The sequence below is a fragment of the Sinocyclocheilus grahami genome, unplaced genomic scaffold (assembly GCF_001515645.1).
Source record: "Sinocyclocheilus grahami isolate Dianchi unplaced genomic scaffold, SAMN03320097.WGS_v1.1 scaffold175.1, whole genome shotgun sequence".
NCBI classification, from domain to species: domain Eukaryota; kingdom Metazoa; phylum Chordata; class Actinopteri; order Cypriniformes; family Cyprinidae; genus Sinocyclocheilus; species Sinocyclocheilus grahami.
Genome location: NW_015505354.1, coordinates 197197 through 213885, shown reverse-complemented (window position 1 = coordinate 213885; position 16689 = coordinate 197197). Strand labels below are relative to the sequence as shown.

The window sequence follows — 16689 nt, the reverse complement described above, 5'->3', positions numbered from 1 at the left end:
TATAATAAAATACATATAAACCGTTATTTTTAATTGTATTAATCTTTCACACTATATTTTAGTTTTTTTAAACAAATGCAAACGTGATAAGTATAAGACAATTATTTTTAGAAACATTTAAAAAAAAAACGCTTTAATTTTAATATATTGTAATAACTAATATTTAAATGCAATGAAAAGTAAATAAACTGTTAAATTATATTTCAGTTTTAATTACAATTCATTGACACCTTTTTCATTTATTAATACAAAAACATTAAAAACGATTATACAAAAGACATTTACTTTAAGAACAATTCTGAAAAAATAAACAAAAAAATAAACTACATTTCCAAAATATTAAAAGTATCATCAGAATGAATCTGAAATCAATGAATAAATCTGTCCAATCGGGATTAGCGTCATTGTAAAGCAAATATAAACTGAGCAGGCATCTCATATGATCTAAAAACATTTTCTTTCAGATCCTCTTTAACGTGTGCCTGGTTCCACACACACTGGTGGAGTATTGGTGGTGACTGTGTGGTCAGTGGGAGTGTACAGAGCTGGTTGAGGGTGAGATGAAGTCAGTCGCTCTGGCAGCTAATTTTGTCCTCAGTTCTCTGATTTCCTGCATCAACTCCCTTTCCTTAGAGTCTAGCTCCCCTCGGCCACGATCTAAAGAAACTATAAAGTAGGAGTACACATGGACGACATCTTATTGCTTTATTAAATCTTGTTTGAATATGACAGTAAAACTGACTGTTTATCTAACAGTCAGTTCGTCTGACTGACTGACTGATCAAGGAAATGTTGGTGGTCTCACTCTGGGTCTTGTGCAGCAGGCCTCTAGACGAGCAGGGAGATCGGAGTCTCTTTTCCATCTGCTGATCTACAAACAAACAAATATAATCAATCAAATCCTTTATTACATTTTGTGAGAAGTGTTTGTCTTAACTCACTTAATGAATCCTCTAGACTCTTTCGCAGCTTGCCATGATGTTTCTCAGTCTCTTCTGTTTCCTGAGAGATAAGTGACCTCTGCTGGGCGTTAACAGTGGTGGCCACCCGTCTTTCCTCCTCCAGTTTAGCTTGTTTAGCTACTACATCATCCCACTGAGACGGAAACAATGTCATTCTTTTGCATGTTCTATTGAAAGTTATATTTTTTATGAATTTTGTCCACTTGAAACAGCAAACAAAACACTAAAGGTGCAGTCAAATTTACCATTGTCATCTGGAATTTTGTGTGAGTGAAAGTTTTTCCCACACAGATTTCACAACAGATTAAGGTTGGTCACGTGGATTCACCACGTTGACCAACAGAAAGCTGCTTGGTTTGAAAGTGACTTCCGTTTCTGCTATGCTACATACACCACTACAGTACTGACAATATACAATTGAACTTTTTTTGCCTGCAAAATTTCACTGAAATTTCGCTAATGTGTCACATGCCTTTAACATGTGAATTCTCACCTGCTTTCCCTCTACTTCCAGCATTAGTTGGACTACTTTTTCCTCTTTAGCATGTGTTTGTTTGCTGAAGTTCACAAGTCGCTCTCTTTGCTTCTCCTGCCTCTCCTCTGCTTTTTCTAGTCGCTTGTTCACCTCGGCTTGCCAATCAGCATCCACTTCCATCTGTCCCACCTCTGCCAGAGACTCTTCCAGCATCTGAAAGAGTTTTAATTAGTCTCATGCAAACTTTATTCAACTATCAACTCCAACACATAAGTCTGTTAAGCAGAAAGAAAGGGAATGCAGAAAGGAAACTGGAGCAGGGTGGAGTAAGATGTCTGACAAAGATAATCATATGCACTTCATGAAAATTGTAGCGAGACATACCTTCTTGTTTTTCTGGCTGATATCTGCATCTGTCTGAATGAGGTTTTGAAATGTAGAATCTATGATCTCAGCCCTGTATCTCCTCGTATCCACTTCTGCTCTCACCGTTTGACTCACTCTCTCTTGCTCTTTGGCCAGTTGCTAGTTGTCAAAACACAATGATTAAATATGATTTCAGGAGTGTCCGATCCTGCTTCTGGAGGCCCACCTTCCAGCAGAATTAAACTCAAACCCTAATTAAACACACCTAAACCAGCTGATCGAGGTCTTCAGGATTTCATGACACTTCCAGGTACAGTTGTGCTCAAAATTATTCATACCCTTGGTAAATATGATCAAAGAAGGCTGTGAAAATGAATCTGTATCATCAATCCTTTAGATATTTTATTTTAAAAATGACTAAAATCTAACCTTTCATTGCAGAATAAGAATTTAAAATGGGAGATAAATCTCATTATGAAATAAATGTTTTTCTCTAATACACATTGGTCACAATTAATCACAATTAATTTATCCAATACCTTTTGCAAACTCCTTTTGCCAAGAGAACAGCTCTGAGTAGTTCACAAGTCGCTCTCTTTGCTTCTCCTGCCTCTCCTCTGCTTTTTCTAGTCGCTTGTTCACCTCGGCTTGCCAATCAGCATCCACTTCCATCTGTCCCACCTCTGCCAGAGACTCTTCCAGCATCTGAAAGAGTTTTAATTAGTCTCATGCAAACTTTATTCAACTATCAACTCCAACACATAAGTCTGTTAAGCAGAAAGAAAGGGAATGCAGAAAGGAAACTGGAGCAGGGTGGAGTAAGATGTCTGACAAAGATAATCATATGCACTTCATGAAAATTGTAGCGAGACATACCTTCTTGTTTTTCTGGCTGATATCTGCATCTGTCTGAATGAGGTTTTGAAATGTAGAATCTATGATCTCAGCCCTGTATCTCCTCGTATCCACTTCTGCTCTCACCGTTTGACTCACTCTCTCTTGCTCTTTGGCCAGTTGCTAGTTGTCAAAACACAATGATTAAATATGATTTCAGGAGTGTCCGATCCTGCTTCTGGAGGCCCACCTTCCAGCAGAATTAAACTCAAACCCTAATTAAACACACCTAAACCAGCTGATCGAGGTCTTCAGGATTTCATGACACTTCCAGGTACAGTTGTGCTCAAAATTATTCATACCCTTGGTAAATATGATCAAAGAAGGCTGTGAAAATGAATCTGTATCATCAATCCTTTAGATATTTTATTTTAAAAATGACTAAAATCTAACCTTTCATTGCAGAATAAGAATTTAAAATGGGAGATAAATCTCATTATGAAATAAATGTTTTTCTCTAATACACATTGGTCACAATTAATCACAATTAATTTATCCAATACCTTTTGCAAACTCCTTTTGCCAAGAGAACAGCTCTGAGTCTTCACCTATAATGCCTGAAGAGTTTAGAGAACATCTGACAGGAGTTCAGAGACCATTCCTTCATACAAAATCTATCCAGACCCTTCAGATTTCCAGCTGCATACACTAATTTTCTACAGGGTTCAGCTCAGGGAACTGGGTTGGCCAGGGCAGAAGCTTGGTTTTGTTCTCAGTGACCCATTTTTGTTCTGATTTTGATGTTTGTTTGTGGATCATAGTCCTGTTGGAAGATCCAACCATGGCCCATTATACAATTTCTAGCATGGACAGTGTTTAATTTTTTATCCATTGGTATTTTATAGAATCCATTATATGCCATCTATCTGAACAAGATATCCAGGATCTCCAGCAGAAAAATAGGCCCACAACATTAAAGATCCAGCAGTATATTTCATTGTACACATGGGGCACTTTTTTATCCCTGTGTGCACCAAACCCATGTTGAGTGTTTGCTGCTAAAAAGCTAATTTTTTTTAGTTTCATCTGACCATTGAACCCAGTCCAGTTTAAAGTTCCAGTTGTGTTTAGCAAATAAATATGCTGTAGTTTGTTTTTGGATGAGAGCGTTTTCTTTTCTAGTTTTTTCTTGAAACCCTCCCAAACATTGTTTTTTTTTTTTTGATTTATTTTCACAGCCTTCTTTGATCATATTTATCAAGGGTATGAATCATTTTGAGCACAACTGTAGGTGTGTTGGGGCAGGTTGGAGCTAAACCCTGCATGAAGATAGCCATCCAGGAGAAGGATTGGACACTCCTAGTACATCAACATTGCAGACATTTGCAAAGAAATAAAGTTTTTATAGGGGCCAACCTGTTCAAACAGTTGTCTCTGGGCATCCAGTTCCATCTGTCTTACTTCTATATCTTGAACGGTAGCCGCCGTCTCCTGATCTCGCAGCACCATCTGAGTACAACAAAAATGTAAAGAACCTGCAAAAATAACTTTACACAACTCCTACCTGTCTTTCTAAATGAAACCCTAAATACATTTACTATTTGTGAAACATACACTACCACTGAAAAAGTCTGGAGCCAGTTTGAAGTAGAAGTCTTCTCGGGTCCTAAAATCTGTACCGATCCGAATCACTTCTTACTTGAACCCGACATGCATAAATAATTTTTTTAAAAAGAAAAACCCGACCCGAGACAGACCTGATGAAATTAGACCTGAGTCCGACCCGACGGCATTTATTTTCGAACCCTGACTAGACCCGAACATAAACGGCATTGTCGTGTGCACAGGCTGCAGCCCTGCAGTCAGTAAAGAAAAATCCGGGTGTCCTGCTGACTGATTTGGCCGCTTTATTTAAAGGGGTCATTTGATGCGATTTCAAGTTTTCCTTTCTCTTTGGAGTGTTACAAGCTGTTCGTGAATAGATAAGATCCCTAAAGTTGCAAAGACTAAAGTCTCAAACCCAAAGAGATATTCTTTATAAAAGTTAAGACTGGTCCACGCCCTCCTAAAACGCCTCATTTAAACACGCCCCCACATGTCTACGTCACTGTGTGGGAAGATTTGCATAACACCATCCAAATGTTCACGCAAAGAAAGAAGGCGCAACTTTGATTCTCGCTGTAGTATTGTTGTTGCTGCCGCTGCCGCCATGCCGTGCCGGAGATGCTGTGTTTCGTTATGAAAGCGAAACTACTTCGTTTGGCCTTCCAAAAGAGGACACAACTAGAAATCAGTGGTTAAGTTGCACGGCGCTTTTAAGCTATTTAAAAGCGAAGGAAAGCGAGGAAAAGAGGGGAAATTCAAACAAACTAAAAACGAACAATTGCTTTATGCCGAATTGTCAATATTTGAAAGTGAAAGTAAAATGCGCATGCAGCTTTTACAAGCTATTTAAAAGCGAAGGAAAGCCAGGAAAAGAGGGAATGCCCCGCCCCCACGGTGATACCGGTATTACCGGTGTTGTCACACATCGATTAACCGGTGGGAAAATTTCCTCACCATCACAACCCTATTTGCCACTCGATTCAAACGCGAGTTTTGAGCAGTGTAGAGTAGCGCTTGTTGTTTGTCGTTTCTCCGATCACAAATGCAGACATGGTTTTAGATTTACGCGGCGCGATGCAACACAATGCGTAAAAAAAAAAGTTTAAGTCATTATAATCAGTAATTATGTCCCCACTGGATGCAACAAATGCCTCGTTTATAATGGGTTTTATTGGTTTTGTCTCGTCGTTCCGGAACACACGGCATCACAGTATGGTAAGCCGTAACATTTCTGTCACACGCTTGAGGTATTCGGCCAATCACAACGCACTGGATAGCTGGCCAATCAGAGCACACCTCACTTTTCCGTCCGATGAGCTTTGTAAAAATCGACGCGTTTCAGAAAGGCGGGGAATAGAGGAGAAACAATAATTTACAGTATGTGGAATATAATGTGTTTTTTGAACCTTAAACCGCATAAACCGCACATTTCATTACACCAAATACACAAAATAATGTTATTTTTTAACAACGTCATATGACCCCTTTAACATTTATTTAATTTACTTTGTATTATTGCCTGCCTGATGGATACAAGCTATTTCTGAGTTCAGCTTTCAATTGTTAACCAGTGGATTTGAAAAATAAACGTGAAAGTTTGATAAAAATGTAATCGATAGCGTAATGATTCTCTAGTGTTTTCTGGAACCTAATCTCCTGCGAACGGCACAAAAAAGAAAAGCTCTGCATGAACACGCATGAACAGCATAATGAAGAGAGTGGATTTTCCTGATGGATCTCATATCTATAAGATGATTTCTGTGTGCAAGGTTACAAACGTATGCTCCTTTTCTATGTGCGTTCCTCACTTAACACGAACATGCAAGCACACATAGTTTAAAAGAATTGGGGTCTTATTGGGTCCATAAGACCCCAATATCGAACCCAATATCGAACTAATATCTATACCCTAATATCGAACCCTAATATCGAACCCAACCCGTGGTCCGAGGCACTCGTAGAAGTTTTGGACCTGAACCCGCTTAGGTCTCGGGTTGGACCTCAGGTATTCGGATCCAAGTGGACCTGTGAAGACCTCTAGTTTTTTAAAAGTCAGTACGCTTTTTTTTTTTGAAAGAAAGAAAGAAAATTACACTTGTATTTCAGCAAGGATGCATCAAATAGATTTTATAATGTTACAAAAGACTTCTATTTCAAATAATTTTTTTGTTTGTTTTTAACTTTGATTCAATCCTGCAGTACAAAATGCAGTACAGTTTCCACAAAAACACTAAGCAGCACAACTGTTTTCAACTTTGATAATAATAATAATGTTTCTTGAGCACCAAATCAGCAAACTATATAAATGAATCATTCATCATTCATTCATATCAGAGTGATTTCTGAAGGGTCATGTGACACTGGAGTAATGGCTGCTAAAAATTCAGCTTTGCCAACACAGGAATAAACTGCATTTTAAAGTATATTAAAATATAAAACTGTTATTTTAAATTGTAATAATATTTCATAATATAAAATTTTTTTCAGTATGTTTGATCACATAAATGCAGCCTTGACGAACATAAGAGAAAATCTTACCAACCTCAAACTTTTGAACCAAAAAGTAATACGATTAATTTACAAAATCAAAAGTAAAGCAACAAAACACAAGTACCTTTCTCTGGATCTCGTCATCAAGTCTCTTGAGTTGTATTCTGCGCTGATCTTGCTGGTGCTTAAGAAAACGTCTTCTAGAAGAATCAACCAGACTGAGCTCCTTCACCTTCAGCTCGCGCTTCATAGCAGCTAATCTGAGCACAGAGAGTTACGTCAGTTGAACTGTGAGTGTGTGAGAAACTGCAAAATTGAAGTAAGTCATTAGCAATAAGTCTAGCAGATGGAGGGAGACCCACCTGGCTCTCTGTTGTGCAAGTTTACTCTCCTCTTCCTGTAGGATCCTTCTGCGTTGCTCTTCTCCTTGCAGTAGCAACTCCTGCTGTTTGTACCAGGCCTCAAACTCCGCCTGCTGTCTGACTGCTTCAGCGTGCAGCTCCTGAACCTCTTGTCTTCATAGACAAACATAAGCCGAAACTTTTTTTTAAAATATGCACCAAGTATGAAATACCCATCATATCAGTATTACAAATGAATACAAGTTTACACCTCTCCCTTAGATATTCCACTTCTTGTTGCCGGATCCTCTCACGTTCTTGGGACTGGTACTCTACTATGAAGGTGGGGTATTTGTTGAAAATGGGGTACTGCCCCTGTGTCAGAGGTTCAAAGTCACTCAGCACAGAGCTGGGTTGGATGTCCGCAGGGGTGCTGTCCAGCAACCGATAGGTTTCCTTCAGCATAGCACTGATGTCCAAGCTATTCTGATGATGGAAAAAGTACTACATTGTGGAAGGGGGAAAAAAACAGAAAGAAAGAAAATGTATATAAATGTTAGCATTTGTTATTAATAATAATAATAATAAATCATTTAATAATATATACATTACCATTCAAAAGTTTGGGGGTCCATAAGATTCTTTTAAAGATTTTGAAATAATTCTTTAATGCTTACCAAGGCTGCATTTATTTGATCAAAAATACAGTAAAATCAGTAATATTGCAAAATATTATTACAAATTAAAATAACTGTTTTCTATTTGAATACATTTTAAATTTCAATTTATTCCTGTGATGGTTCAAAAGAATGCCATTAATATGAAATAGATTTTTTTGTAACAATGTAAGTCTTTACTGTCACTTTTGATCGATTTAATGTGTCTAATATTTTACAGACACCATTTATTTATTTATGATGATTGTTTTATTATATTATTATTTATATAAAAATAAATAAATAATAATAAACACCCCTAAATGGAATAAACTTGTCTTGATAAGCCAAATTTGTTCGTCATAAAATTTTTCAAATGGCTAGTGACTGTAAAAACATTTAAAAAATGTCTGAAGTAATACCTCAAAGTCCTTCTTGTCAGTACAAAGCAGTAGCGGTGCTCTGCAGCAGGTGACATATGCCACCACAGCCATTAGAAGAAATGAGGGGTGGTTTGAGAAAACATTGTCAAACAGTTTCAGCCACTCTTCTGTCATCAGAACCTCAGAGAACAGGGTCTCAAGAAGAGGCCATGCATACAGCTAGAGAGGAAAAGCACAGTGTGTAGGGCATTCACTTTATCTTTGCTTCAAGATTAAATTCTTTGAAAGTCAAAGTCTATATCATATAAACACTTATGTTAAAGTCTTTTACCTGTGAGGTAACACCACAGGCAACAAAATGCTGAAGCAGCTCTTTATCATGATGGGCCAGCACATTCTCAGCCAGACTCAGCACATTAAGCGGAGGGTTGGGAAAGTACTCAAACCAGTGCTGGCACCAGTTCACTGTAAAAGAGCAATTCAAGACACTTAAAGTCTCTCAGCTACGGACCAAATTGTTGAATCACTGCCAAAGAGACCAGTGGTATGTCACTACACTACACTACTGTCTTGCACTACCTACCAATGACAGTGGCCACTACTTCAAAGCAGATCAGTGGATTGTTCTGGAACAGCTTGACAAATGGGAAAGCCAGCAGAGGGAGATAATCAGTCTCGCCAAAGACAGCAGCCCAATGAGCAAGAGCAGACAGCACTCTGCCAGGTCAGAAATGAAAAGATGAATATATGTGGCACTTGAATGTAATTTAAAATTTTGACATAACATTATAGTGGGTAAATCTATATCTATACAATTAAATCATCAATTGATTGATGCTGTGTCCACCTCTGTAGGCCTCTCTGTAGTTTGTGGCTTTTGATGGGGTAGTGCTCCTGAAGGCACACGTACGCTGAGTGCAGGCCTTTGTCAGTCAGACTGCTGAAAGCTGCATGGTTCTCAGGTAGATGCAATAGAGAACGCCAAATAAACATCCTGCCGGAAAAACAAATAAACACACACACACACAAATAAAGTGGAGATGCAGACTACAGCTTCACATTAAATCAACAAAATATCATTGCTTCTGCATGACACATTTATTACATTACCTGTATTTGGCTGGGTATTCTCCAAATGCTCTTAGTAACGCTTGTAGCCTTTTCTTGTTAAGGCCATTAGGCAAATCATTCTACACAAAACAGATTAATTAGATATGACTATAACTGGGTCAGAAGTTAAATAAGGGGGTGTTAAATAAAAGAGAATGTCTTGAAAAAGCAATACAGAAGGTGTCATAGGCACCCAACCCCCAAATAAAAAAAAATTAATTAATTAAAAATAATATTGAACAAAACTGAATATAAACAGAACCTCTTTGTCATCCAGTGTGGAAACAGCAGATGGTAAAACTTTGGATTGGATTCTGCGTCCTGATGTTTTCACATGCTGACCTGCCCCAGCATAAACCTTCATTTTCAAACACGATCCCTCACTGCTTTTGCCTTTAGTGACCTGTTTCAACAAAGGCTGGGGAGGCTACACAAACAAAAGAGTAAAAAAAAAAAAGTATATAACACACATACATTATACCAACATATATTCAAAAGTTTGGGGTTGGTACGAGTTTAAAAATTTTTTTGAAATAAGTCTCTAATGCTCATCAAGGCTGCATTTATTTGATCACAATATTACTATGTTTACTGTATTTATTAAAATATCAAATATTATTACAATTTAAAACAAATTTTTTTCTATTTTAATATATTATAAAAATGTAATTCATTCCCGTGATAGCAAAGCCATCACCATTACTCCATTACTCTAGTCTTCAGTGTCACATGATTGTTCATAAATCATTCGAATATGCTGATTTTATGCTCAAGAATTTTTTCAGGATTCTTTGATTAATACTAGAAAGTTCAAAAGAACAGCATTTACTTGAAATAGAACAATAAATAAGAATTTACCTTACTGATTTCTGGGGTAAGGCTTCGTACATCATATATTCTGAGAGCACCACTGTCCATCACAGCAACAATATGGTGGCCTTTAGGACAAATGGCTGCCAATGTGATGGCGTCCTCATGGGACCCTATTTCAAAGAACTGCTTGCATGACTGAATGCTGATAAAGTGCAAGACGCCATCTTGGCTTAAAACACCCAGAATCTGAGGAGAGAATATTACAGTACGAGTTATTTCCAATGTATAAACTGGACAATAGGGGGAAACTTTTCATGAACTTTTCAAGTTCATCAGTTGTTATTCTTCTCATTAATGACTGAGTGTTAGAAAAGAAATGAGATAATGTCTCTAACAAGGGCACAATATGCTGAAAGCAAACCATAAAGATTACATGTTACACAGTAAACGTACATAAAATGAATGTTTTTAATAATAAATATGTTTTTTAGGTTAGCAGACTACTGATCAGTACCTGGTTGGATCCGCCATCAAAACTATCTGGCAGGAAATCCACAAATCTTACTGTCTTGACTTTTGGAGGCATTTGTATTACTCTCAAGAGCTGTCGACTGTCCAGACACCACAAATGGACTAAGTTAGAGCGTCCAGCCGCAGCAAGTGTTTTCCCATCTCTACAATGAAACAAAATTATTACATACAAAACCAGTTGGAGCTTCGGCAATTTAGGGTCCAAGTGTTACAGCCTTACTGCATAACAGCAAATGTCCTGTAGTGTATTCTGGGCCCATCCTGTGGAACAGGCAGCTCATACTTGCAAAAAAGAGTGTCGCTCTCCCAAGCAAAAATGGAGTCGTCACTAAAGCAGCTGAGAATGGTGTTGCTGTGTGGGAGAAAGAACACCTACAAAAAAAAAACCCACAGGAATGAGGGAATGACACAGAGCTGTTACTATAATATAATGCTTGAGCACAGATAAGTGACGTCAAACCTTTTGTATGCCAACTGATTGTCGAACATTAAGCTTCCTCTTTCTCTGAAAGGTGTCAAGGTTCCAGAGCTGAGCAGTGTCTGAGGAAGTGCTGATGGCATAGCTGCCTGAACTGTGGACGGACAGGGAAGAAATGGCACCTTCGTGACCCCGCATCCAGCTCACTGGCTGTCTGGTGTCTGGAAACAGTAGTTTAAGCTTCTTAGAAGACCAGTTAACCATTTGCAGGCCTTTATAAGAAAATTATAATAATGGGTCTTACCTTTGTCAAAGCACTTCATGGAATAATCAGCCAGAGCAACCAGGAACTCTGTGGTTCTTCTTAAGTTGAACGCTAAAGCAGTGCATGCTTGGCCTGTTTTCTGGACCAGCTTAAATCTATCGAACGATGAACGTTAAGACATATACGAGAATTATGATAAAGCAACAGAACTGAACGCGTATTAAAAGATAAAAGGGGAAAATTGCAACTTTTATAGTCTACCTGTTTCTGCTAATGTCAAACACATAAATATTGCCATGATGATCACCAGCAAGAAACGACTCTCCTGTGGTGTCAAAAGCCACTTGCAGGAATCGAACCGTCTTGGTTTGACGAGCAGACGCGTTTCGTGTCACAGTGGCCAAGACGCTGGAAATACATAAATGCATAACTGAATCTCTTCTCTTCTCATTGCATTGCATTTGATCCAAGCTGGTTATATCACACTTACCCATATTTTGATGATACTGATTTTCTGTGCCATATTTTCCCATCTTCTCTGGACCCAATATCTGTAACTTGCATGATTAGCATCGATTTCGACTCTCCGGGTAGTTACTCCAGCAAACACCTCCCGCCTCACACGCGCATCGCAGCGGGAAATTCAACGATTCCCTGCAGGAGCATTTTCATAAATTCATTAATGAGTGTCTGTCAAGCTCGTTTTTAAACCTTAGTCTCATGTCGAGATTCACTGTATTAGTGACAAAAAACACAAAAACAAACGACAACAAAAACCATTTATGCTAGTATTTGTTAAATAAAGGACCAGGCAGCAAGACGCAACTTTCAGTTGGAGGACGTAACGCATGTAAACGCTTGTTAGAAATGTCACGTGACCTTATGTGATAAGATAAAAGTAGGTATATAAACAATAATTACTACTACATGTAAAAAAATAAATACTACAAATAAATTAATAAAATATTAAAAATGAATTCATTTAATCACTTGTTGAAATTTATAAAGCTCTTGTTTAAACTAATCAAAAAATTATGAATTTTGTAATTTTGTAATTTGCAAAGGTCATTTAAAATACAGACAATGTATAAAAATACACGTCTAAATGTATGTACTCTGCTATGAATTAAATGTCATTAAAAGGACATTTATTTAGAGTGCAGACCTCCTTTAATTTTGGACAAGGCTTTCAGCCAAAATGTATTTGCTTTCTTTACACTGCTGTGAATTAAATAAATATTTTAAGAAGTACATTTATTTACAGTAAAGACCTTTCATTTTGTCATATTTTTGTCTTGACACCTACATCAGCTGAGAGAGCACTCTGATTGCTTTAATTTAAAATTTCACATTTATTTCAAAATATTACTCCAAAATCACAAATGTGTCAGCTACATGCCTTATTCAGTACATAAAATGACAGTACAGGTTTTATCAGCTAGTAATATGAATAAAATTATTAGAAATTCCACACAAAAAAAAGAACAGAAATACACTGTTATTACAGAATAGCTATTGAAACATCAGGAGAATATCCATCACAATGTCAATAGATATTTAAGTTATATATAGAAGTTAAGTTAAATATACAGAAATTACTGAAAAGACACAAGCCTGTGTAAACAACATTTATGTATAATTACAGAAAGCTTGTAAAAGACTGAATAACAACTGATTGCAATGTCAGTCAACACATTTACTTTCATACATTTCTGTTAAGCAAATAAATATTGGTGTACCCATTAAAACCGTCAGTAGTAGTCATGTTCAGTAGCAATTAAAGCAGTATCAAATATCATTGCCACCTCAAGGCACACAGGTTTAGAAAATCCACGATAAAGGATAATGTTTCAGTGTGCTTGGTAGCTCCTGCTGAAGACCTGAGCATTGGTCAGTTTAAAGCATATATTATGCTTCCAGTGTACAATCATAGGTCAGGCCTGTTAAGGCGAGTTGACAATCTGCAGCTCTCCAAAACTGTGGGTCTGACCTCCTGCCCACTATTTCACAGCTTTTACCTAATCTCTTCAGGCTCAATCTCTGTATCTTCCTCAACCTCCGAGTTCTCAGTGACTGTCATACTGTTACGGTCACCTATAATAACATACTCTATGTTGGATCTCTCCATGTGAACGCTGCTGCCACTTATTGTATCCTGCGCTGGGATCAGTTGATCATGGCTCTGACTGTCCGCCATTTCATTCACTGTTTGTAAAAAAAAAAAAAAAAAAGGAAGAAGAAATAAATTGGTGTTTTTTATTCATCTATTCAGTCATTCTTATAATAATCTGTTCTGGATTTCTGTAGGTTTTATAAAGGTAAATTTAAAGACTTTAAGACCATTTTTGAATAGAAGACAGTACATTAATAAATCATGACTTGAATACCTCTGCTCCCAACCACTAGATTATAGAAATAACTTTTACTGTGCTTTCTGATCACAGTAACACTGTAAGAAAATTATGGATTAATCAGTATTTTTGTCTTGTTTTTCACTGCAAATGTCTAAAGATTCTTAAATGAAGATAAATTTACTTGAGAAGCAAAATGACATAAAACAAAAAAAAAATTCTGAGAAACTGATCAAAATTAAGTGGGTTTTGATTAAAATAAATATCTGCCATGGGTTCAGAAAAATTCCCAACTGACAGATATTTGGTAGTGTTTTAAGCATTAACCAGAGGCGGACAGTAACTAAGTACATTTACTTGAGTATTGTACTTAAGTACACTTTTTGAGTATCTGTACTTTACTTGAGTATTAGTTTTTGTGGGAACTTATGACTTTAACTTCACTACATTTGAAAGACATATATTGTACTTTTCACTCCACTACATTTCTATCAATGTCCTCGAAGTAGAAAGTCTTTATTACTGTATGCAGCAGCTTTGAAAAACGTGCTATAACGTGACTTTCTTTTTTTCAGACAGTTTATCAGTAATCACTCTTGTAGGGCTACATGAAGAGATTTCCCTGCCTTTTACTTTCACTCAAGTAATGGAGTTGAGTACTTTGTCCGCCTCTGGCATTAACTAACATAATTTTAATGTAATTTTAAAGCAATTTCTCAGAAAACAAGGCTTCATGTGCTAAATTTGCCTCCCAAGTAAACGTATCTTGATTTAAGCTTTTTTTTTTTTTTGGCAGTGCTTGCAACCTTTAAGACTTTCTGCTCCAATTCAAGACCTATTCTCTGGCCTTAATTTTTGGAAGGTGTGAATTAAGACTTTATAACACCTTTTTAAGACCCGCAGAAACTCTTCTGTTTTTTATGTCTAAAATCAAACTTAGCCTAATTTATGTGAGGAACAATAAAATAATTATATTATATAAAAATGTATTATTAAATAATTAATTACAAACATAACAGTATTAAATAGTTATATAGGTTATGCTTCCATTTTTATCAATTTATATAAATGTATAAAAATACAATAAACTGTTCATGCATAAAGATATAACCTCTATAACCCTAAAATAATTTGATCTATATTTCCTGCGGCACAGCACTTACCACTGTTTGCATCATTCTGAGTGAGCAAAGAATGCTGGTCACAGGTAATGCATTGGCTATTGTTGTTCCCAATAATACAGTTGGTCAGGGAAGAGTTTTGTATGTTTATAATACAAGGTGTAAACTTCAATTTTTCTGATAAGAGAAGACAAAAAACAAAAGACATCAATATGAGCAACCACACAACACATTGCATTAAAGGGATGTGGGACAGCAAAACAAGGCTATTATTCATGCATACTTTTGAGAAGTAAAGTATGCGGTTTTCCACAGCAATACCTGTAATACTAAGTGGGTGAGGTAATCTTTCAAACAATAATGAGACAACAACAGGAAGTAAGGTGGAATATTAATCACTGAACAGGAATTGCTAAATAATTTCTCTAGCCTGATACTTCCTAAAACAACAGGGCAAAGATTAAAAATAGTCTATGACAAGGTACATCACCAGTAAGGCAAAATATGCAAAAATATCTACCTGAAAAAGGAATTTCCTCTACATGTTGATGGTCCTCTTGCTTAAATTGTGCTGAATGACAGCAAATGCATGAAAGAAAAGAAAGAAAGAGAAAAATAAGTAATGAATAAACAATTCAGACAGTAGCAAAGATCTATTTCAAAAGTGTGTTCATTTTTGATAGATTTTCCAACCTGGAAATCCTGTAATATTCTCATACAACACCGGGTCACAAATTCCAAGGCATCTGAGGAACGAACTGCATGCATTTTGGCCTTTTTTAATGACAATCTGCATCAGCCTGGAGGCTTTCTGCATATCCGTGGGCTGGGATGCGATAAACTGTGCTTCATACCCCGTGATTATGCGGGATCGGGACAAACAACTGGACATCCTTTGAACCAAATACCCAGTCATACACTTACTTAGGAAGCCCAAATAGCACTGCAATTGCTTATCTATTGGGAAAAAGAACCAGAGAGAGTTGTTTAAAACACAAGAAGCTTCAAAGGGAAAATAAATAATGGAATACACCCAATAAATGTATAAAAAGTTGTACTTAGGATAAAGTGTGACGAATAAGTTTAATACTCAATTGCCTTGATCTTAACATGTTTAACTTTCAGAAACTGTTCATAAAAGAAATTTGTTGTGTTTTTGTAGTAGCCTATTTAAATTACAGAAAACATATTTGATAAATACTTAAAATCACCTGCCATTTCATCTAACAGTATCATTATCTGTGCTCAAAAATCTAGAATTATCAGTCGAAATCAGTTGAAATTACATATTGTTCTTAAGCATTTACATTTGGGAAGGTTGTGGCATTAAAAAAAAAAAATAAATCTGTCCTCTATTACTACTATACTGTACCAATAACTGTTTTGCATCGTTCACCCTGTATTTGCTTTACTACTGAATCCGACATACAGTTGATTGACAGCTATAATGATTTTTTTTTGCGCTTCCTTGTTGTCACATTCTTTTAGGCTACTACTTTCCCGAAACAAACTAACAAAAAACAACATACTTGTTCGAAACTTACCGGAGGATATAACAACCGTGCTGTCCATCTATTAGTAATCACAAATAATACCAATAACGCCACAAAGTAAAGTGGTTCGGATGGCATCTGAAAACGAAACACTTCTGCCATTAATAGACGTATGAGTAAATGCGCATGCGCGTTAAGAATGTAAATTCCAGACATGAATTCCCCATTTGCATTTTGTCATTCTGGTTAACCGCAGCTTTTAGTGTCATATGAACAACAACAACAGCAAACGTTTTAAGTCTTAAATATGTGCGTCATATTCAATAATCGCAATTTAGTGGCACTCTAACACTTTCATGTATCAGTCAAATGAACAGAAAAAGGGAGTAAATAATCTAGTTTATTGTGCGCCTAATAGCCGAGCGTTTAAATGAACAACACATTTATCAACCATAAAGTCAAAACAACTTTTGCA

At 36.6% G+C, this 16689-nt stretch overlaps 2 protein-coding genes across 2 annotated transcripts; both read right to left on the bottom strand.

Moving 5' to 3' along the window:
- Window positions 1-349: 349 nt before the first annotated feature.
- Window positions 350-12067, bottom strand: LOC107593639 (TBC1 domain family member 31-like). Its single transcript, XM_016283448.1, has 22 exons — window positions 11740-12067; window positions 11511-11657; window positions 11289-11404; window positions 11027-11205; window positions 10787-10938; window positions 10550-10709; window positions 10081-10281; window positions 9485-9649; window positions 9223-9302; window positions 8960-9106; window positions 8696-8829; window positions 8444-8577; window positions 8152-8331; window positions 7345-7577; window positions 7095-7247; window positions 6857-6992; window positions 4054-4146; window positions 2680-2820; window positions 1456-1650; window positions 942-1095; window positions 755-871; window positions 350-666 (listed from the first exon to the last, which is right to left on the bottom strand). The coding sequence occupies exons 1-22, from the start codon at window positions 11820-11822 to the stop codon at window positions 527-529; spliced, it is 3240 nt and encodes a 1079-aa protein (XP_016138934.1). The 5' UTR covers window positions 11823-12067; the 3' UTR covers window positions 350-526.
- Window positions 12068-12825: 758 nt separating this feature from the next.
- On the bottom strand, window positions 12826-16373 carry LOC107593640 (uncharacterized). Its single transcript, XM_016283449.1, has 5 exons — window positions 16266-16373; window positions 15415-15678; window positions 15242-15292; window positions 14764-14898; window positions 12826-13454 (listed from the first exon to the last, which is right to left on the bottom strand). Exons 1-5 carry the CDS (start codon window positions 16291-16293, stop codon window positions 13264-13266), a joined length of 669 nt encoding a protein of 222 aa, XP_016138935.1. The 5' UTR covers window positions 16294-16373; the 3' UTR covers window positions 12826-13263.
- Between the last annotated feature and the right edge of the window lie 316 nt (window positions 16374-16689).

Coding starts and splice junctions, on each gene's coding strand:
- LOC107593639 (XM_016283448.1), bottom strand. CDS start 11,822: ATGCTAATCATGCAAGTTACAGATATTGGGTCCAGAGAAGATGGGAAA. Junction 9,303..9,484: donor CCACACTGGATGACAAAGAG/GTTCTGTTTATA, acceptor TGTTTTGTGTAG/AATGATTTGCCTAATGGCCT. Junction 7,248..7,344: donor GTGGAATATCTAAGGGAGAG/GTGTAAACTTGT, acceptor TTGTCTATGAAG/ACAAGAGGTTCAGGAGCTGC.
- LOC107593640 (XM_016283449.1), bottom strand. CDS start 16,293: ATGGACAGCACGGTTGTTATATCCTCCG. Junction 15,679..16,265: donor CACGGTTGTTATATCCTCCG/GTAAGTTTCGAA, acceptor TTTTCCCAATAG/ATAAGCAATTGCAGTGCTAT. Junction 13,455..14,763: donor TCAGAATGATGCAAACAGTG/GTAAGTGCTGTG, acceptor TTTTACAAACAG/TGAATGAAATGGCGGACAGT.